General features: G+C 44.3%; 1 protein-coding gene across 3 annotated transcripts in view; it reads left to right on the top strand.

The window, feature by feature from the left end:
- MYO1E (myosin IE) overlaps positions 1 to 22566 on the top strand; it is a 202769-nt gene that overhangs the window by 153576 nt on the left and 26627 nt on the right. For all 3 annotated transcript variants that reach the window (XM_019947371.3, XM_033851745.2, XM_033851746.2), the window contains exons 17-22: positions 1730 to 1836; positions 6161 to 6259; positions 11975 to 12119; positions 16328 to 16442; positions 16652 to 16821; positions 18436 to 18581. In XM_019947371.3, the coding sequence (XP_019802930.2) occupies positions 1730 to 1836; positions 6161 to 6259; positions 11975 to 12119; positions 16328 to 16442; positions 16652 to 16821; positions 18436 to 18581 (782 nt within the window). The remainder of the gene's footprint in view (positions 1 to 1729; positions 1837 to 6160; positions 6260 to 11974; positions 12120 to 16327; positions 16443 to 16651; positions 16822 to 18435; positions 18582 to 22566) is intronic.

Below are 22566 nucleotides of genomic sequence, written 5' to 3'. Positions count from 1 at the left end.
TTGGTAGCTCACAGACTTGGGTTCTAGCCTTACTTCTGCTTACTAGTTATATCATCTTGAGTAATACTTTATTTGTTTAAGGCCCTGTTTTCTCATCTAAAAAATGGGAATGATAATTGTAAGAAGCTACCTCTTAAAATTCTGAGGCATAAATAAGAAAATCCATGTGTCTAGCCCATGAAGCATATTCAGTACTTGTTAGCCGTTACTATTTTGAGCTATTGAATAGCTCAATAGAAAGAAGTATGTCAAGTGTCATATAAACTTAAGTCGAACTTGCCCCCTGTGTTTTCTTATGCTAAGTTGAAAAGGTATGCTCCTAAATGCTTAGGACTAAAGAGTCTGCTAAGTTATACGTAAAAATTAAAAATAAAAATTAAGAGTTTGGGAACTTAAAAAGTAAAGCTTTATTATAACCAGTCCCTCCCCAGCTTCATCTTACGTGTTGCAAAGATCATTAAATTTGTTCTCAAGTACAATCTCTCTCTCATCAACAAGGAAGACGAGGGTCAATTTACATTTTTATCGTAGAGCTTTGCTTTGATCATACAGCCTCGGCAGCTTTGCCCTGACTTCCAAGCATTGCAAAGAATGCCATATTCTGCACATCTAAACAGAGAACTTTTGCTTTGAATATACCCAAGAGTTTTTCTCAAGGGTTTCAGATTTCCCAAACCCATGAAAACAGAAAAGTCCTAATTGAGAGAGGGTTGACTACTGCAGGCAGATCCCTTCTGCTGACTTTGTAATGGTTTTCTGGCTTTGGAGATCCCTTTCCTCTATTTTCTTTTAGAGGTTTTCTCTCTTTGTGCTGATTTGCTTAGAATGAGAGGTTGCATGTGTGCCCCATGATTGGATCCATAGGGTATGCTCAGCTGTGTGGTGCTGGGAGTGCTGATGTGGGCTCTGCTCCTGTTTCTTCAAACAACATTTGTGGCACTCATGATTTGAAATACCTCATAAGCAAGTTCAGCTTTATTTATGTGGCTTTTTCTTCTTGAACCCAGTTCCATCGTGGGTACCCGATGCACAGGTAGTAAGAGCTGATTTTACATTGAATATTTTAGTTCGTGAAAGAGTACGTTTCCTGCCACACTGAAAGGGCTGTGAGTCAGCAGGTTTGGAAAAGGACATGCTGAGGAAGAAGGTGAATGAAATGCCCTATAAAAGATTTATGAATTCTGAGATTTTTATGTATCTCCCACTTTTTAATTGTGAATTTCCATCATGTTAATAAGGTGATTCTTCATTGGTTAGATTGCCTGAAAAGAGTACAGGGGATTTTGATGATCTATCCTTGCAAATACGTTTGTGCACCTCCCTTCCCCTCAGAGTTTATGAGAAAAATGTATTTGCAAAGGCCGTCAGTCAATATAAAATTAACTAAATTTGTTAACAGTTGGCATGCTTCCCTGTTTCTCCTAAAAAGAATTATATGGGAGGATTTACTGGGTTTGGGGGTGGGGTTTTTTTGTCTTATTTTATTAACTATACTAAAAATACCTCATCGTTTTCAAAAATCTAATTTCAAACCCACTTGAGAGTGTTCAAATCACCATAACAGTGAGTAGAGCTTTAAGAAAGTGTAGTAGGCCCGAGTTAAGCCTAGTGAACAAACTGTCATGAGGATGAATTTCTAGCTGTACATCTGCACACAGGTCTCCTTTGAAAGTTGGTCTGCTTTAGGGCAAGTTCCATGTTTCTAAATGATGTTACTCTTCCTTTCTAGAAACAAGCCAATGACCTTGTGAGCACCCTGATGAAATGTACACCTCACTACATTCGCTGCATCAAACCCAATGAAACCAAGAAGCCCAAGGACTGGGAGGAAAGCAGGTATGGTGAAGACATAGACAGGAGGTCAAGGCCAACCTGCATGGTCCCACCCCGTTTTCCCCTCTGCTCAAGCTGGGCCCTCCTATGCCCGAGGCAGGAGCAGTTTCAATTGCCTTCCAATGTGTTCTGTGTCTTAACTTTTTCAGGAAGAAGCCTATGTAGATATATTTTTCCCCTCCTTGTTTTTTCCTGAAATGTTAGCAGTGCCCTTCAGTTCAGAATTAGCGATTTATGTTGATCTTGGCTAGTCTGGGGACAGATGGAAAAAAGAAAGCAAACCTTAATACAGCAGAGTCAGGATGGTTTTCAGATTAGTTTGAGGCTCTGTGTAGACATTTTTAATGCACTCAGCTCATCAGCACACGCAGGATGTGGCCTGGAATGCTTAGCTCAGGGTTGAAGTGAAGTTCCAAAGAGCTGGTTAAAAACAATCTGTCGGGGGCTTCCCTGGTGGCGCAGTGGTTGAGAGTCCACCTGCTGGTGCAGGGGACACGGGTCCGTGCCCCGGTCTGGGAAGATCCCACGTGCCGCGGAGTGGCTAGGCCCGTAAGCCATGGCCGCTGAGCCTGTGCGTCCGGAGCCTGTGCTCCGCAACGGGAGAGGCCACAACAGTGAGAGGCCCGCGTACCACAAAAAAAAAAAAAAAAAAAAGAATCCACCTGCCAATGCAGGGGACACGGGTTCGATCCCTGGTCCATGAAGATCCTGGTCCGTGAAGCTGTGGAGCAACTAAGCCTGTGCGCCACAACTACTGAGCGTGTGCTCTAGAGCCCGCAAGACACAACTGATGAGCCCACGTGCCACAACTACTGAAGCCAGTGTGCCTAGAGCCGTGCTCAGCAACAAGAGAAGCCCGCGCACCGCAACAAAGAGTAGCCCCCGCTCGCTGCAACTAGAGAAAGCCCGCGTGCAGCAGGGAAGACCCAACACAGCCAAAAATAAATGACTAGAAAAATAAATAAATTTGTTTTTTAAAAAAATTCCTAACTGCCCATTACCTCTTCTGAGAGACATGGATGGGTCCACTTCCCATTCTACCAGCAAGATCCTTTCTCACCCACGGCAGGCAGACAATGCTTGATCCTTTACGGGGAGGAAAAGACAAACAGGAAGGAAAATGCCCAAGCTCAAGCATTTGCTGTCTGCACGTCCTTCTTTGCATCTTCACACCTTATGGTGCAGCCTGAGTCTTTTTTTCTCAGGTTAAGGTGCTGTTGGGATGCAGCAGCCTTCCATTTGGTCATTCCACAATATTCTGACTAGTCTCATCAGTAGATGTGTGTTTCTAAGGCATCTTGTCTATTGAACTGCTCAAATGTTTCCATTTAAGGGAGTCTGAGATTCCTCTTACAGTATTATCCATTGATAATGTTCAAACTCTGATCAACCCACTCCTAAGTCACCAGTTCACACTGGGTTGCCTCTTGCCATTAGCAAGCTCTCCAGTCCTTCTCTAAATCGGTTTTACTGTCACCTCTAATCGGCCATAAGAATCATTCTTGGGACTTTCCCGTGTGACCGCTTTTCTCCTAGTTCAAGGCAGTCACCATGTTTCCCTGGGATCTTCTCTTCGGCAGGCTCATCGCTCAGCTCCTCCAGCCATTCCCTCTGAAGGAGCTGGATGTGGAATCCGACACTTCCCCTTCATGGTCATTCCCCTGGATGTGCTTAAATTGCCCTCTGCTTTTTTGAACTGTGTCACTCACTTTCTCTTTTGATATCAAGAGGATAACAGACAGAAAATGTCTGGGGCTTCTTACCTTACAACACTAGTTCTCAAACTTGAATGTCAGAGTATCCCCTGGAAGGCTTATCGCTGGGTCCCATTCCCAGAGTTCCTGAGTCAGTTTCTGGGCCTCCAAGTGATGCTGGTGATGATGGTCTGGGCCCCATAGTTGGAGAACAGCTGATCTAGAGCAAAGGGCTAGACTAGGATTTGGAAGAACTGTATCTTGATGCTGGCCTATCACTAACTAGTTTGAGTGAAACGCTTAATCTCCTGAGTCCTCAGTTCCTTCCTCTTTAAATTAGAGGGTCAATCCAGAGTGGGACTCCTTCAGTCTGACAGAATGAACTCTCCCACATCTGTTGCCTCCGGCTGTCTCTACGTCACTCCTACACTCACCCCCTCACACGCCACACTCACATCTCGTGCATGGTGACTCTGGACTCTTTTTCGTTTTACACACAGAGTGGAAGGGTGGTGTCACAGGCAACGTCAGAAATAAATTACGAGGGCTTCCCTGGTGGCACAGTGGTTAAGAATCCGCCTGCTAATGGAGGGGACACGGGTTCGAGCCCTGGTCCGGGAAGATCCCACATGCCGCGGAGCAACTAAGCCCGTGCGCCACAACTACTGAGCCTGCACGCCTAGAGCCCATGCTCCACAGCAAGAGAAGCCACCGCAATGAGAAGCCCGTGCACCACAATGAAGAGTAGCCCCCGCTCACTGCAACTAGAGAAAGCCCGCATGCAGCAACGAAGACCCAGTGCAGCCAAAAATAAATAAATAAATTTATTAAAAAAATAATAATAAATTACAAGAGTCTAGGAAGCAGAGGTATTGCTAAGGGGTGCTTTAGCCCACCCTTCCCCCTACTTCAAACTTTTTCCCGCTTCCCTTCCCCCTACTTCAAACTCTCTCCAGCTTCCCATCCCAGCAAACATAATTGTGAATGAAAACATCTCGCTTGCCTCCAAATGCAAAACCTCCCTGGCACACTCTCCCCTGCTCCACGCATCCAGCTCTGTTGATTGTCACTCTAATGTGGAAATCTTGCAGTAGCTACTGGTTGGAAGTTCCTCAGCCCTGATGCTACCTTCTCATAAAATCCAAACTGATTCACTGGAGTATCAGAAGCTGGAGAAATGAAGAAAGTGCTACATTTTATTCAGTAAATTTTCATAGAATTTCCCCCAGAGTGTTTTCCCTTTTTTTTTTTTTTTAAATTACACCCCTTATTTGAATTGCAGTGAGGAACTTCCTAAAATAAGCTCATGTAAACTGGTTTTACAAAGTCTAAGGTATTCCTTGGTCAAGTGTTGATTTGTATTTCTAGTAGGATGGCTTCCTGGGATCTGCCCCCTCATCTCGGTTCAGGTTTACTGTGTGACAGATGGTCTCACTTCATCCGTGAGCGTGGAATGTCGGGGTCCATGAAAGGGCAGTGTGCTTCGTTGTCAGGGATCACAGGGTCAATTGAAGTTCTTGGTGGACAGGGTTACTCATTCCACAAGTTTATGGCGTGTAGTTTATTTTTCTTTTCCTGTTGAAAATGTGTCTTTGTTTGGCTTTGGCAAAGTTGCCTGCCCTGGATTCTAAATAACTGTCCTAGTAGAGTTCTCAGGCCATGACCTTCTGAGGACAGTCTTGAAAGAGGGCTCCTTCTGAGGGAAGGAGATGGTATACCCAGGGAAACAGCGGGCATTTCCAGCCTGGTTGATGTTTACTGAGGAGTTGACAGCACTCCAAGAATATGCAAAAAGCAGGACATTTATTTATTTGTTTGTTTATTCTTGGCTGCATTGGATCTTCGTTGCTGTGCACAGGCTTTCTCTAGTTGCAGTGAGTGGGAGCTACTCTTCGTTGCGGTGCATGGGCTTCTCACTGTGGTGGCTTCTCTTATTGCGGAGCACAGGCTCTAGGCGCAAGGGCTTCAGTAATTGTGGCACATGGGCTTAGTTGCTCCGCAGCATGTGGGATCCTCCCGGACCAGGGCTCGAACCCGTGTCCCCTGCATTGGCAGGCGGATTCTTAACCATTGCACCACGAGGGAAGTCCCAAGCATGACATTTTCAACATAACAGAATATGTTGAACTAGTTGTCTTGTTGACAAAAATTTGTATAAGAAGGTTTCCTAGTGATGGAAGTTATAATGAATGAAACAATGTTTTCACATGAGGCACATTGTTTTCCATGTGATTCACGGGAAAGGAATCAATGGGTGATGCATTCCCTGCCTCAAAGCTTGGGGTGAAGCCAGTATTTGTGAAAAATACTTAAAATGAGCAGATATCTCTAACTGGCAACCTCATGTATATTTTCCTTAGTAGAGAAAAGGCTGGTGGTGAGTTTGGGATTTGGAGGATGGGAGAAAGGAAAATTATTTTCTTGAATCAGATTTCTACCCTTTCAGTTAACCAGATACGTATTAATATTACACACCCTGAGGGCCAGCTTAGACTCTGAACACTATAAATTATAATCTTTTTTTAATATGCTTCCCTGCAGTGTGGAATTGGGAGTTTGGGGGGAACGGTGGGTGGGAGAACAGAGTGAAAAGATTATCCAGTAATGTCCTGGCTCCATTCTCTCCTTTACAGGGTAAAGCATCAAGTAGAGTATCTGGGCCTAAAAGAGAACATTCGAGTGAGGAGAGCTGGCTATGCCTATCGGCGCGTCTTCCAGAAATTCCTACAGAGGTAATGAACGGGTGACTCTGGACCCTTTTTTTGTTTTAAACAAGTTTATTGAGCTATAATTCACATAGCATACAATTCACCCATTTAAAGTATACAATTCATTGGCTTTTAATATATTTACAGAGTTGTGCATTCATCACCACGATTAATTTCAGAACATTTTCAAAAAGAAAAATCTCCCTTCCCGAGTCATCAGCCCCCTCTTCGGCCCTCACCCCTGGCCCTAAGCAGACCCTTCTTTCTCTGCCTATTCTGAGCATGACTTATAAATAGAATCATGTAATATGTGTCTTTTGTTTCTGGCTTCTTTTACTTCACATAATGTTTTCAAGGATCATCCTGTAGCATGTACCTGCACTTCATTCCTCCTCGTTGCCAAATAATTTTCCCTTGCGCCAATGTTCCAATATACCACATTCTTCTTAATTCATCCATCAGCTGATGGACATCACCTTTTGACTGTCTTGAATGACGAATAATGCTGCTACCAGTGTTCACGTACATGTTTTTATGTGGACATTTGTTTTTATTTCTCTTCGGGGCATAACTAAAAATGGAATTGCTGGGTCAAATGGTAACTATGCTTAACCTTTTTGACGGACTGCTAGATTGTTTTACAGAGTGGCTGTACCATTTTACATCCCCTTTGGTCATTTTTAAATTATTTGTCTTTTTAGTGTTAAGTTGTAATACAGTTCTTTTTAGCATTATTTATTGTAAGTAAATCAGTAGCCACAAGTATTCTGTCTGTTTAGAGTGACAGATCAGTTCAGAAGTTCATGGTAATTGTGACATGGGGATGGACTGAGATTTAAGTTGACTGAGCAAATTAATAGTATGAAGACAATTTTAGGAAAATGTTTACAAGCTTAAAGTATTTAACCTCAGATTTTTTGTACAGTCCAAATATAAAGTTAAACTGATTTTTATATTTCCATTAAAGTGCATTTGGCGGGATCTGTACTAAATTGTTATTTTGCATTGCTTTTAAAAAGGATAAAATTTAATGTCCTTAAAATATTAGGATTCGAACTTCTCTAATGACTCTAAATTAGTGAAGTTACACTGATTTTCTACATCTATTTAATTTCCTTTATGAAAGAAGGAAGCCATATTTAGTATTTTCATCAGAAAATAATTATGTCTTCCTGGTATATGGTACAGGACCAGGATGTAAGAAATTTTTATTTAATTCAAATTGTATGTAACAAAGAGGCTGTAGGATGGAGAAGAGCTTAATTGCTGTCTTTGAAATCCAGTACTTCTAATGAAGTAGCTTTCCCTTTGGGCATGTTGTTTCTTCTGCCATGCGATTGGGATGGCTGACCTGCTGCTCATCAGTGTGGGTCATCACGTGTGGAAGGTCAGAAGAGGCTTAGCAAAAGCGTGGGTCCTTCCATACAATAAAGCTTCACTGATTCTGTCCTCACACATTCAAGATTGCTGATAATTTTGGAGGCTGATTAGACTAGGAATAAAATTCACTGACACAGCTCTCTGAATTAAAGGGCCCACTACACCTCTAGCGTAAGCAGAGCAATAGGAAAAGATGTCTTTAGGAAAGTGAGAAAGTAAATTTGGAACGCTCGCATCCATTTGCCGACAAACAACTGAAATGTTAATTATCAAAGACTCTGCTCTTCTTTAAGCAGATGGGTGACACTAGTTTAGAACAGGATTTCTCAACCTCAGCTATTGATATTTTGGGCCGAATGAGTCCTCATCGTGACAGCCGTCCTGTACCCTGCAGGATGTTTAGCAACCTCCTTGGCCTCTACCTGCTAGATGCCAGTAGTGCCAACCCCTTATCCCACCCCCATCCCCATCTTCCCCGAGTTGTGACACCCAAAACTGTATCCAGACATTGCCTAATGTCCCCCGGGGGGCAAAGCTAGTTGAGAACCATGGCTTAGATAATCATTAAAATTTTTGTAAAACTACATTTCTTTGAAAATACCCCTTTTTAATTAAGAGGAAAAAAAATTAAATTCAGAAAATAGTGAAATAAAAGTATTTCCTCCATCTCGCCCTAATTTAGAAAGGCCTGCCCTCAACAAGTCCAAAATGTTTATAGTTTTATCCTCCTTCAGTATTTTTTCTGTACTTAAAAATTCTTTATGCGATATTTGCAGATTCTCTCTAATTGGCATTACTATTGAAAACTCATCAGATTTTTTTTTAATCTGACCTTGTTTTGTTTGTTTTTGAGAAACCAGTTCTGAAAGACCTCCTTCCTTCCATATTATTGAAAAACAAACCGACAAACCTGACTTCCTTAAGCATTACTGTGAGCTCTACTGCACTGGGGGGAGCGGGAAGTCCACGCTTTCCTCTCCCGGCAGGAATGTCAGGGTGCCCTGAGCGGGCTGTGTTACTTGTTTGCTGCAGCTCCTTAAATGAGCTGTGAAATGACCTGGTTATAATATATGGACCTCTCTCAAGTGCCAGGCTAGCTGCATGGCTCCACGGGTGGTACTTTCTTCTGTGTCTTACACAGAGTAAGCACTTATTGCATATCTGTTATGCCCTTTGTGTTGAGAGACTTTCACTGAAATGATTTTGTCCTTGGATGCCTCCCTTCTTAGCTCTCCTGCTGTGGGCTTTTCCCTTCAGAAGAGACAAACAGGCAGCCCTGTCTTATAAAAAGGAGGCTCTTTTGATGTTGTCTTATTTCTTTTGATTTGAGAGTACTGTGGGAGGATAATAAAAATGAAGTTTGGAAGGAAAATTTGTTTCTCGATAAAAAGTACACGTTTAGCCTCCCACTCAAAAATGGCTACAAGGCCATATATCTGTCAATGGGCAAGGAATATTTTTCCAGAGACAGTGCTGTTTTCCATAAGGTGTATGAGTCTGGGGATGTAACAGGATTTGTCCAGAATCTACCAGTCACTGTCTCATCCTGTGATCCCCTGTGAGTAATTAAAACATCTTATACCTTTATTATCTCAGGTATGGAGTGTAGCGAGTGTCCTGCTGGCTGCCAGGATTTTAGTGTCCTTGGGGGTCAGAAACATCCTTAAATCCAAGTGCCGGCAGCTAGAGGTCTGCTGGGCTGCGTTTTGTCTGAGAAGGAACCATTGGATTGGTCATCTGTAAGAAGGCTTACAAGGAGCCTTCCAGGCTAGGGGCAGGAAAGGGAGTTCTAGGCAGAGAGAACAGCCAGTGCAAAGGTCTTGAGATGAAATTTTGGTCTTAAACTGAAAATACTTGATGAAGGGAGTATAAGCTATTATCCTCATCTCTCCAGAATTACCACAGGCAACCTATTAGGCAGTGCACCATTGCCTCGTGCAACCCATTCCCACCAGTATATCCTGGAGAAAGACGAGTGAACTGGGTGTACTTACGTAGTGGGAGAACATTGTACTAGAATTATGCCCTGGTCTCTCCAGTGAAGTACAATAGGAAGTAAGGAGGATACCATCAAGCTTCCTGAAAGCCAGGGGGACTACCACAAGTGGTCCATTGTCAAAGCGCTCTGGAAATGCCAGGCAATTCCCATGTCTTACCCAGACCCAAACTCTCAGCGGCCTTGTCAGGAAAAGGAAGAAGAAAAAGTCTCTTCAAAACAAGTTCCTTACTATTAAAAAAAGAAAAAAGAAAAAAACCCAAAAAAACAACTGAGGAATACAGCATTATTTTAATAGGGGGGAAAATGTGAATTGCAAAGAGCTACCTATTTGAGGTTGCACAATAAGCATACTTTTGGTTTATAATTTTGATTTGATTAGATCAAGCCAGGCAAACTCATACTCTTAGAAACTTGTCACCTTGGGAGTCTGGTCTTTTCTTTCTCACCCATACCCTGCATGAACTTTCTCCCTCATCCATTTATATTGCCAGTACATTCCTACCTCTTCACCACGTCCCCCCCAATGGCAACCCTGCTATCGGTCATTTTTATGTGACTCAATTTGTATAACTGACTTCATTATGCCACATGTGTAATGTATTCCTGCTAATGTGTGGCTTCAGCCAGGCATTTTCATTTTTAAGCTTTTCATCGCTAATTAGTGAATAAGAGGATTTGCTTCTCCAGGAAATTTGTGTTATCAGGCAAGATGTGGATATTTCGGAGGACCAGAGAGGGTCCCTAGAATCACCTTAGTCCCAGCCAGCTAGACCTAAGGGTGTGATGAGCACTGACTCTGTCCTCTTAGGGAGCCCTGGACCCTGAAGGCAGAGCCACTCTTCTTGTCACGCCTCCCTTCTCCCTTGGATGCCATAAATCAGTCTAGGAGCTCTTAGTAGCTTCTGGGAACAAAGGAGGATGCTGGCTTCTTCAGAGGCCTGGGGCCCATTCATTGCCTGTGTTCGAGATGTGTCTGCCCATAGGCCACGCCCTCCAATTTCTCACCCACACTCTCCTCTGATTTCCCCTTCTTCCTCCCTCCCTCCCTCCATCCTTCTTTCCCTTCCTTCCACCTCAAGTCTTTGGTACCTTCCGTATTTGACATTTTGTAATGTGCTTCTGTCTCCTCCATTAGATTAGCTTCTTACGTAATTATGATGTTTCTAACATAGACATGGGTAGTAGACTGTATCATCTTCAAAGGGAATATTTCCCTGTATACCAATCCATGCCTTGTATGTAGTGCCGTCATGAAAGAAACAGCTTGGGGTTCACATCCCAGCTGTGACACCTACTAGCTAAGTAGCCTTGAGTGGGTCTCTAGTTGCCTGTGTTTCCTGCTTTGCAAAATGGAAAGACCAACTGGATGAGGTTGCTGTAGGAATAGAATGAGATCAAGGATCTAACACACCAAGAAGAGCACCTGATGCAGAACGCGCCCTATAGCGTTGGAGCCCTTCATGTTAGTTCTTACTGCCGTGTTCCTGGCATGGTGTGAGGTGCCAGATGTGCAGGGTGAGCACCCATTTACAGAGCTCTTGTCCCCATGGGGGTGGCATAAATTAACCAAATAGGTGCAAACATGACTGTCATTATGAATTATGATACCTGCTCTTAAGGAAAAATATTATTTTCGATGAGAGAGAATAGCAGGGGGACAATTTTCGCCTGGGTCTACCCCAAAGGCCTCTCTTGAAGTGTCACTGAAGGGGAGCACCCCCTGAGTGGGAGCCGGCCACCTGAGGAGTTTGGAGAACAGCACACCTGGTAGAGGGAACCGCCTGGGTGAAGGCTCTGAGGAGGGAAAGTGTTGAATGTGCATGAAGGAGAGGCCATCCTCCCAGGAATGTGGTGAGCCAGAGGACGGTAGGGAGATGAGATTGGAGAATAGCCAAGGACCCGGTCACCAGGGCCTCCTGACTCGAGATGCGGAGAGCTCCAAAGATGAAAGTTGATCACCGTAATCATAACAGCTGCTTACGGGAAGCTTTGTAAAACTCTTCACATTGACTGTTAAGTACTCCTGAGAAATCAGGGGAAATTGGTATCGAGAAAAGACTGTTTGATTTCGCTGGAAAAGTGTCATTGGTGACCTTCAGGAATGCTATTTTTAGACAGTGGTAGAAAGGAAAAGCAGATTTTCTCCAGGGCCTTGGCGTGGAAATGGTCAGACAAGAAAGGAGTTAGGAGGCAGCTCTGAAATGGGCAATCCGGACCCAGTGGATTTTTGCAGTTGTCGAGGTCCATCCCTGAGCCCTGGAAGGGAGGTGAGGGGATGGCCAGGACCCTAGCAGCACCGAGTGCCTTTGGGGGGTGGTCCAGGCTGAGTCTGATCTTCCTCTCCCTCATCGTCCTTACAGGTACGCCATTCTGACCAAAGCCACCTGGCCTTCGTGGAGAGGGGACGAGAAACAAGGTGTCCTCCACTTGCTGCAGTCCGTCAACATGGACAGTGACCAGTTCCAGCTCGGGAAGAGCAAAGTGTTCGTCAAAGCCCCCGAGTCTGTGAGTTTCCTCAGGGCCACCCCTCTCCCCGCAGCCCCTGTCGGCCCCCTCCCCGTGGCGTGGCTGGCTTCTTTTCCTCATCCTGCTGTTCATGCCTTAAATGTGGGCTCTTCAGAGAAGGCTTTCCACTGCTCCCAGTCTAAGCATAGGCCACTCTCCACACCCCAGAGCCCTCAGCATGGTTACAAAGCTGTTTTCTTTTCTTACTTAAAGTCTCTCTCCCACTCTAGACGTCATCACCTTAAGGTCAGGGAGTGTTTTGTGTGCTTTTGTGCAGTCAGAGCCTTATGAGGAAAGCGGCTCATAGGAAGAGCCCAGTAGTTCTTTTTAGTGTCCAGTAGTGCCTAAGCTAATAGGTCCTTCTTTGCCCACAAAGGAGGCTTGGGTGAACCTACGTCCTCACCTGGGTGACACCAAGCAGGTTGTGTCACACAGGCCCAGGCTTCCTCCTTAAAGGGGGAAGAGCCTGGGAGGGACAATTCCCAGAACTGTATTTTGAAGACCATGAGGAAGCCAGGAAAGGACTTTCAGGGGACCAATAGGTAGAAGGAGAAATCTCTGGGCTTAAAGGACAGGGATATTTACCAGTAAGGAATTCAAACCTACAAGTTTAACAATTTGCAAACTTACCAGACCTCCACAGATTAATTTAGTGGAACTTCTTAATCTTCCTGATGAGGGTGTGGTCACTCTGAGCCTGATGAGTGTCCGTCCACAGGAAGTCCTCAGTTTGAACAGGAACCCAACCCAGCCCCTCAGTTCTTCTGCCCCATAGCTCTGGGGCTGTGGAATGAAGACACTTTTTTTGGGGGGGCTGCATTGGGTGGCATGCGGGTTATTAGTTCCCCGACCAGGGGTGAAACCCGTGCCCCCTGCGGTGGAAGCATGGAGTCCTCACCAGTGGACCACCAGGGAAGTCCCAGAGATACTCCTTTTTTTTTTAAAGAGTTTTATTAGCAACTAATCAAGATGCTTTTCGGTACGCGGACCTCTCACTGCTGTGGCCTCTCCCGTTGCGGAGCACAGGCTCCGGACGCGCAGGCTCAGCGGCCATGGCTCACGGGCCCAGCCGCTCCGCGGCATGTGGGATCCTCCCGGACCGGGGCACGAACCTGTGTCCCCTGCATCGGCGGGCGGACTGTCAACCGCTGCGCCACCAGGGAAGCCCAGATACTCCTTTTTAAGTTGGATAAACTGCTGGAACTAACCGAGGCTGGGCATCACCATTTCTTGAGGTTCCTGTAATAATCACAAGACTCCATTTCAGGAGTCTTTGGTGAATTTGGCGAAATTAGTCACCATATCAAGGGGAAATACCATGAGAACTTGCAGCGTTGGTCATAATGGAAACACTTGACTCTAGGCAAATTCTGGTCTCGCAGCGAGTTTTCTCCTTTACAGCGGGCCCCATGGCTGATTGATGTTCTGCCTGCCTCACAGGATCAGCCCTAGATCAAAAATGCTAATGGTTGTGACTGAATGGCTTTATGAACCGGAAAGGGTGTTAAATAAATAAGTGGCACACATCGATAGAACCCATTTATGAAAAGTTTGTGGTAGCATTTTCCACTCTGAGTTATTTGTAGCTTCACAGTAATTTCATTTCCAATTATAAAATGAAAATGTTGTGTCATACACCATTAAGCAACCCACAGAACAGTTCCTGTTCTTTCTAAAACAGGATGGAGTGATTTACTGGTACAATGGAGAACTCTTCTGTTGTTTTATACCCACTTTTACTTTTTTGACTTGCTAAATTTTCACAAAAACAGCCTCAATATTTTTCACACTTTTTTTTCTGATTCAGTTGAGCTTTGAGATTTTACTTCAGAAATCAAGATTTATTTTTGGTTTTTCTTCTCCGTGTCTTCCTCCCAATTGCTTTTTACCATCGCTTGCCTGTCCTCTCCCCCATCTTTTTACACACGCACACAAATCCCATCATCACTACTCTCTCCCCACCGCCATCACTCATCCATCCACATCTAGCCCTGACATTGCAAATACTTTTACAAAAATTGGTTTTTAGGGACTTCCCTGGCGGTCCAATGGTGAAGACTCCACACTTCCACTGCAGGGGGCACGGGTTCGATCCCTAGTTGGGGAACTGAGATCCTGCCTGCTGCATGGTGAGGCCAAAAACAGAAAAATGGTTTTTAAAAATCTACCCTGTGGGGCTTCCGTGGTGGCGCAGTGGTTGAGAGTCTGCCTGCCGATGCAGGGGGCATGGGTTCGTGCCCCGGTCCGGGAAGATCCCACATGCCGCGGAGCGGCTGGGCCCGTGAGCCATGGCCGCTGAGCCTGCGCGTCCGGAGCCTGTGCTCCGCGATGGGGGAGGCCACAACAGTGAGAGGCCCACATACCCCAAAAAAAAAAAAAAAAAAAAAAAATCTACCCTGTGATCTCGCCTTGATTTTTATAGTAAATGTGCTGAATTTACAAAGTAACCCATTTGCTTTTAAGAACCCACATTAGACATCGGGCACCAGAGGGTTTGGTTTGGTTTAGTTTATTTGTTACATGTGTCCATGATTTTTGCTTTTTTTTTTTCCTCTCTGTCTCTCCCTCTCTCTCTTTTTCTTCTTGAACCTCCCTGATTTCTAACCCGTATGGCTTTCGGAAAGAACCTAAAAACCAGATAATCTTTGAACTAGTCTATAGGAAGCTGGGAACTGGTTGCGTCTTCATCCTTTCTGAGTCACAAGTGTATTTTCTATGACACTCCCAAAATAGTTCTGGGAAAGAAGAAGAAAACAAGACTTACCCAGCAACCCAACACACAAGATAAGAAACACCAACAGATAATCTTCCAGGCGACCGACGGCGGGGCTCAGATTTTAAACATTCTGTCCAGTTGTTAAAAGTCTTTTGTTTTGTAACTATGTTCCTTGTGCATATTGTATATGGCACTGATGGCTGTGGAATGAAGTGCCCCTCTCTTGGTATTTGGAGTTTGAGATGTGGTTTTGACACAGCTGGGGATGTGAGAAGGAGAAGCTGAATGTCAGGGGGAGATCGATGTGGCTCCAGGGTACAGACCCAGACAAACAAGAGACAATAAATCAAGCCCAGCTGCCTTCAAACCAAGTTCACTTGTTTATTTCTGGAACATTTTAACAATGACATTCATCATCATTACTTTGGGTTTTTATTGGTCCGTTTTATTTTTGTTCCTAGAGAGTCATGTAAACCACTTTCTAGGTGAATGAGAGTTTCCCACCATTTTACGAGTTGATTAGATGCAGGTTTACAGAGAAAGACTTGTACGTCCAGAGACCTTGGTTCACTTTCCAGCCCCACCCAATCTTAGTTCCAGTGTTCTCATCTGTAAAATGGAGATAACACAAATATGTGTTTCATGTAGTTGTTGAGTGGTTGAATGAAAGAATGTGTGTAAAGCATCTAGAATGATTCCTGACCTGTAGTGGGCACTCGGTTCATTACAGCTGCTTGCTGTCATCTTCATTATTCCAGAGCTTTGTTGAGTGGGGTGCGGAAATCAGTATTCATCGTTAAGGTGGCCTGAGTCTCAACACCTGCCAGTGTCTGATATGAGCCCTTCACTGAAACAGTCTCCAGCCCCTCTTGGTGAATCTAAGTCCTAGCTAACACATCTTAAGTCCAGCTCCAGTCACTAGTTGCTATCCCTGCCCCAGTGACTCGTTGGAGATTTCTGTGAGGCAGGAAGTCTATACTTCCGTGGACCCAAGAGGAGGGCAGCCCTCTTTCCACTGCAGCACAGCCTCTGCTCTTGCAAAAGCTGGAAAATTCTAGTAAGAGGCTATAGGCAGCACTAGACAACTGCCTCCACGAACTCATTTGATCAAGCCACTTAATATCCTCTTTGGATCGAGGTGGGAAATAAGTAGACAAGTGCTGAATCACTCATTTGAGTCTCACAGAGGTTATGAACAAGGCAGGGCAGACACCGTCATTAAGGTGCAAGTGAATACACTCAGATCCAGCTATTTTCCACTATGTTTTTTGTTAAGAGAATATATTATAGTATTATAATATATATTATATTAAAACACTATGTATATATAAAAGCTATAATGATCATAAACACATTTTTTCACCTTTGTTTATGAGTCTGAGAAGTTGCTCCCCATTATGTCCTCGGCCAAACGGAGTGTCCCTGAAATACCCAAAAAAGTGATGTTCAGGTCCTGTGAATTGGCTCACATCGGTCTTCTCTATATTCACAGCTCTTTCTTCTAGAAGAAATGAGAGAGCGAAAGTACGATGGGTATGCTCGAGTGATACAGAAATCGTGGAGGAAATTTGTGGCCCGGAAGAAATATGTCCAAATGAGAGAAGAGGGTACTGTAGTCATTTTGTTTCATGAATTTACCAAATCTAAGAATACTTTTGAACTTAGACGAATTACAAGTTCATTTTACTTTGCATATAATGTCGTGTGTTAAAACCTTGCATTCGTTTCGAGTTCCTCTGTGTCTTTCCACACTGAGCATTTTCCTCCTTCTCGGGGACTGATCCTTCCCCCTTCTCTGCCCTTTTGGGAATTGCAGCCTCTGACCTCCTGTTGAACAAGAAGGAGAGGAGGAGAAACAGTATTAACAGGAACTTCATCGGGGACTACATAGGGATGGAAGAGCACCCGGAACTCCAGCAGTTTGTGGGCAAGAGAGAGAAGATTGATTTTGCAGACACGGTGACCAAGTATGACAGGAGGTTCAAGGTACACACTGACTGCCCACCTCTGAGAGTCACCAAACAGATTCCTTAGTTTTAAAAATAACTCGTAATTTTGCTTTTCTGATTACCAAAACAACATGCTCGTCGTAGACAAATTTAGAAAATGCAGATAAGCCAAAAGAAAAGTAGCCACCTGTACCCAGAAACAATCACTGTTAACATTTTGTGTGTATCCGTTAGAACTTTTTTTGCAGGCATACATTTGTATATTTAGTTTTACAAAAATGAGATCTACCTTACATGCTGGTTTATGTCCTAGGTTGTTTTGCTCTTAAAATATGCCACGGAGAACTTTCCATATTAACAGATGTGTCAATATAAATTATTTTGTTAAGCTGCGTAGTATCCCATTCAACAGTTGCTTCACTATTTTTTGTTGTTGTTGTTGTTGTTGTTTTGCGGTACGCGGGCCTCTCACTGTTGTGGCCTCTCCCGTTGCGGAGCACAGGCTGCAGACGCGCAGGCTCAGCGGCCGTGGCTCACGGGCCCAGCGCGCTCCGCGGCATGTGGGATCTTCCCGGACCGGGGCACGAACCCATGTCCCCTGCATCAGCAGGCGGACTCTCAACCACTGTGCCACCAGGGAAGCCCACTTCACTATATTTTTAACCAGTTTCTCATTAATCTGTTCTCAGTGGGCTTTTTTTTTTTTTAAACCATGGTAAATAAAAGGATGCAGTGAGCATCCTTTCACATGTCTTTGTGCATTTGTCTTCTGATGCTTTTAGAATAAATTGATAGGAGTAGGCTCATTGGATCCAAAGATTCAGAATATAAAGTGAAGTGTTCTTTCCCATTTTCCCTGAGCAAATGACTATGCAGGGCTTTCACAGAGCCACTGGGGGCCAGCTGATTTTTTTTTTTTTTTTTTTTTTTACCTCTTTCCATAGACATTTTCTTTTGCCTGATAAAATCTTGACCCTAATAGTGAAATATGAAGCCACAATAGCTTATGGGCCCCTTAAGAGCTTGTTATGTGTGTTGGTTCTTGTTTGTTTTTTTGGTCAGGGAAAAAAAAAAAACAACAATATTAATTTCACAAGAAGGATGATGTTGTTTTGCCAAAACCCAATCATTCCTTACAACCCAAGTATGGTACCAGCTGCTCTGGTGGCAGATGTGAATGCAAACATGAGTGCTTACGTCTCTAAGTAGTGTTTGAGTATAATACAGTATGTTTATATTAGATTTTTAAGGATTGTCATTGAAATGAAAATTTATCAATTTTAAAAAGTAAACATTTCATGGGCTCACAAAATTTATATATGCACGGATCCCTGAGAGAGAAACATTCTGTAGCAGATCATTGGTAGGGTGGTCCTATGTGTTTGTTAGCCCTGATACCTTAGGTGTTACCTGATGGTCTGCCATTTTTGTAAGTCAAAGAGAGTCAGGTATCAGCAGTTTTACATATGTCAACCTAAGAATCGTGAACAGTGTCCCCTCTTGCTCTCGAGGGACTTAGATGATAAATGGAATGGCCATCCGATGGTAGTGAAAGTTCACTACCTAAAGCAGCGTCCCTTCACCTGGTCACAAATGCCCTTTGTGTGGACTATTGTCACTCTGACACTTTTTCAAACACCTCTCCTTACAGAGCGTAAAGCGAGACTTGCTTCTTACTCCAAAATGCTTGTACTTAATTGGACGAGAAAAGGTCAAGCAGGGTCCAGACAAAGGCCTTGTGAAGGAGGTGCTGAAGCGGAGAATCGAGATGGAGAGGATCTTGTCTGTGTCCCTCAGGTGAGTGGCCAGCACTGGGGGCAGGGGAGCCCTGTCCCTCCTCAACATCACCAACCGCTGTTCCAAACACAGCCTAGAGAAAGGCCCAGTCAGGCTCCCCAGTTGTAAAAATCATGATGAAGCGAACCCAGTTTCCTCTTCTTCCCAAAGAAGAGCTCATCTTCATGGCTCTCAGGGAGTCCCAAGATGACGAGAAAATTTGCCTTCTGATCTGCTCCTCTGATCAAGGGATACCCAGATCCTTTGTTCCCATAAAATTTGAGAAATAAATGTAGTATGGGAAACAACCAGCACAACTGCTGTTATCGAAGTAGGGCCAGTGTTCCGAGCCCTGCCCCCAAGCCCACCTCGCCCCTGTTGAAGACCTAACCCGTTTCACCAGGAGAGGCCCAAGCCAGGTGGGCCTTAGGTCATCAGTACTGCGTTTTAGTTTGCTGTGACCTCTGACTGTCCTAGGTGGGAAGTTTCTTTGGACTCCTTGGAGCCCTTTATGCCTATTAATACCCGGGGTGGGGGGTACAAATTGGTCTCCATAATCTGTAGCCCTGGAGTCATTGCCAAATGCTCCCTTTAACTCCAGGTTCACAGGTAGGGGCCCTTGCTCTTCCTGTCAGCACTGTGGCTTTCTTTTGGCAGAGGGGCTTCTATGCATGCTGAGACGTCCCTAAGTCCCCTGCTAACTCCCAGACTAAGTTCCCTCTGATGAGAGGAAATCCTCTCCGTCCACAGAAGGCTAAGAAAAGAGAAAGAAAGGCCCCTTTGAGCCCAGTAGCTTCCTCCTTGAGTCACGTCCCTGGCCCTCCTGAGGATACCACTGCCTCTCTCAGGGCAAGCCCCGGGCTGCCATTGCATTCAAAGCAGAGGTGTTCTGGTTACTTGCAAACATGTCTTCCTGGAATTTGGAACACTTATCCCACACAGAAGACAGAACTGCTGCTCTTAGGAAAAAGCAGGGGTTTTGTGTGCTCAGGCGTCTGATTTACCAGGTGAGAAATCCTGGCTCCAGTGTGATAATCCAAAGCAGATTTTAAGTTGTGTCCATTCTGGCCTGTGTCACTGTGGTTTCTGATTCTATCTGTTCCCAATTTTCCTGATAAAGGGCCAGGCAGTGCAGTGAGGTTAAGAGTAAACCCTTCAGTTCAGAATGTGGTAGAACTAAGCAGGTGAGTCCATCAGCAGCCTTTTGCAGCCCCACCTCAGGTGGGTCTCAGTGCCATGGATTTCACGGAAACACCCTAGGCACTGTCGGGTTTTTCTGAGAATCTTGTCTGTGTCCCTCAGGTGAGGGTCTTTCTGAGAATTCAGCTCATGGGCCACGACCTGCTGGCCACAGTCTCCTGGCTAGCTGGGCCCTGAGGCTGCCTTTGCTGGTCCAAGGAACCCAACTGGAAGCTTCTCTTTTTTTCTTGCATGGGGACCAGCTATACCTGGGCTAAGCTGGGTGAGCTGAAACGTGCTGTGCACACTTGGCAGTAGCCGTGGCTATAAGCCCAGGAGTCACAGCTTTGGGGCACATGTGCTGATTACTCTGAGAATGATCGTTGTTCTTCGTATTATTATTGCCCACGTCTGTCTGCAGCCTTCATACCATCAAGGAGTGCCTGATCATCATAGGCCTACATTTGTATCGAGCACTTTGACACTTAATATCTTATTGATCAAGTCTTTGAGGCTTATCAAGGTTTGGGTTATTCACACTCAAGTTTGTTCCTTCTGTCTTTTTTTTTTTTTTTTTTTTCCTCCTCTCTTAGCCTCTGGGGATACAGTGTCTCATAGTAAAATCAGATTCTTTTTCTGCTTCTTTAGTATTTCTAAAGAGAAATACTATTATTTCTTTAGTATTTCTGCATTTCTCTTTAGTATCCTGGACATTTGCTTCCTTGTGGCCTTTCCTTGTTAGAGGATGGAATAAAATGAGGTACTTAGCCTGAAATTTGTTCTGAATCTAGGCGAAAAAAAGAGCCTGTGTCATTTAAACTTGTTATATCTGCATGTTATAGTTACTAAGCCCCAGCTTGCGAAGATTAATACCGTTCCCCCATTTCCTTCAGCCGTTGGGTTAGGCTAGTCATCTAAACCAAGTTAGGAATGCAACCACATGGGGTTGTGGAGTGTGAAATGGATTGAGTAGTGAAATGGAATCCAGAGTAGAAATGGATTGTGGTACCAGGAGAACGTGTGTGTGTGTGTGTGTGTGTGTGTGTGTGTGTGTGTGTGTGTGTGTGTGTGTGTGTGTGTGTGTTCTCAATGTATTTCAGTATTGGCATAGAGAAAAATTTTAACAGTTGTCTATCTCTTCGGGAAGAAAGTTGTAATGTGTTTTGAACACTTTAGGAGGCTTACTTCTTGACTGTTGGCTGGAATGACCACCTAATGGATTCTTCTAGTTCAGACTATCAAAGTGTCCTACAAGCTTCATCTTTCAGCCCGTCCCTAACTCTTACAACTACTGGGAAAGCCAAATTGGCTCACAGCTCCCTATTCAAACAAACCAACCATACAAAAAAACTTACAGGACAATTTGGGGAACTGTGAACATATCTAACTATTTGATATGAAGGATTTATTGTTCATTTCTTTATGTGTGATAATGGTATTGTGGTTATTTTTATTTAAGGAAGCTTTATCTTTTAGAGATACAGACTGAAATATTTAAGGATAAAATAATATTTATACTCTGCTCTACAGTAACCTAGCTGGTGTGTGGAAGTGGGGGGAATGAGACTGTAGATAGATTTGATTGTCTGTGGCTTGATCATTGTTGAAACCTGACATGTGGAAGTTCATTCTGCTTTTTTAGATATTTGAAATTTTTCATAATAAAAAGTTTTTCCTAATCCTTCAATAGACATCATAGTTTTAGAAGTCTTTACCTTTTTGATTTTTTGGTGTTTTTTTTTTTTTTTTTTGGCTGCATTGGGCCTTCATTGCTGCATGCAGACTTTCTGTAGTTGAGGAGAGCAGGGGCTACTCTTTGTTGCGGTGTGTGGGCTTTTCATTGCAGTGGCTTCTCGTTGCGGAGCGTAGGCTCTAGGCGCACGGGCTCAGTAGTTGTGGCGCACAGGTTTGGTTGCTCCGCGGCATGTGGGATCTTCCTGGACCAGGGCTTGCACCCTCGTCCCGTGCATTGGCAGGCGGACTCCCAACCAGTGTGCCACCAGGAAAGCCCAAGAAGTCTTTATCTTCTTATAAATGGTAATATATCTAGTTGAATTATAATTGAAATTTTAAGAAAAATGTTTTTTTAACTTACAAGAAAAAAAATAGATTAGACCCAATGGCTCAGAGAGCTACAAAGACTCCAGTTACTCAAAGGGCCAGGAAAATCCTTATCTAAACAAAAGTTAGACCAAAACACTGACACCTGCATTTCTGCCTCGGTTGAAGACGTGTTGAGACGATCAGGAGGTGACCCACTGATATGCAGGTGAGACATCGGATTTCCAAGGCTTTGGGGATTCTGCTGACAGAAGGCCCAGAATGCATTTTTGAAGGATCCTTCAAGAGCTGCTTCTTATCCAAGAACCGTATACTGACCTGGCCTTGCTCTTACTTGAAAAACTCAATTTGCTGGCAGGGTGGCCACAAACTTCAATAGCCCATGTTCTTTGCCTTCCCGTTGTACGTGATGAGATTGGAATTATAAAATCTCCTATGTGGGGTTCTCTCTGAAGCCTCTAATCCGCCTCGTCCTGACAGCTGACCCCCAGAGACCTAAGACCGAGAGCTGTGGGGCTGCCTGTCTGGTTCGGTAGATTTTCCAGTACTTGTACATACTGGGGAAATCAGCCTGGAAGAGGGGGCTTTAGACAGAGGCTTCAGCTGCCCTGGGCACGACATTCTTACCTAGACTGTTTCATCGCCTGATTGCCCTAAACCTCTGGCGAGAAGAACAGGCTGCTTCACTTCTTGTTCAGCTGACCTGACGCATTCCTGAAATCTTGCCTTGCTGTGGCTTTTGAGCTTTTGGAAACCTGGAATTTCT

The sequence above is a fragment of the Tursiops truncatus genome, chromosome 2 (assembly GCF_011762595.2).
Source record: "Tursiops truncatus isolate mTurTru1 chromosome 2, mTurTru1.mat.Y, whole genome shotgun sequence".
NCBI lineage: Eukaryota > Metazoa > Chordata > Mammalia > Artiodactyla > Delphinidae > Tursiops > Tursiops truncatus.
The sequence above is the reverse complement of the archived record's forward strand: the minus strand, read 5'-3'. Positions and strand labels throughout refer to the sequence as shown.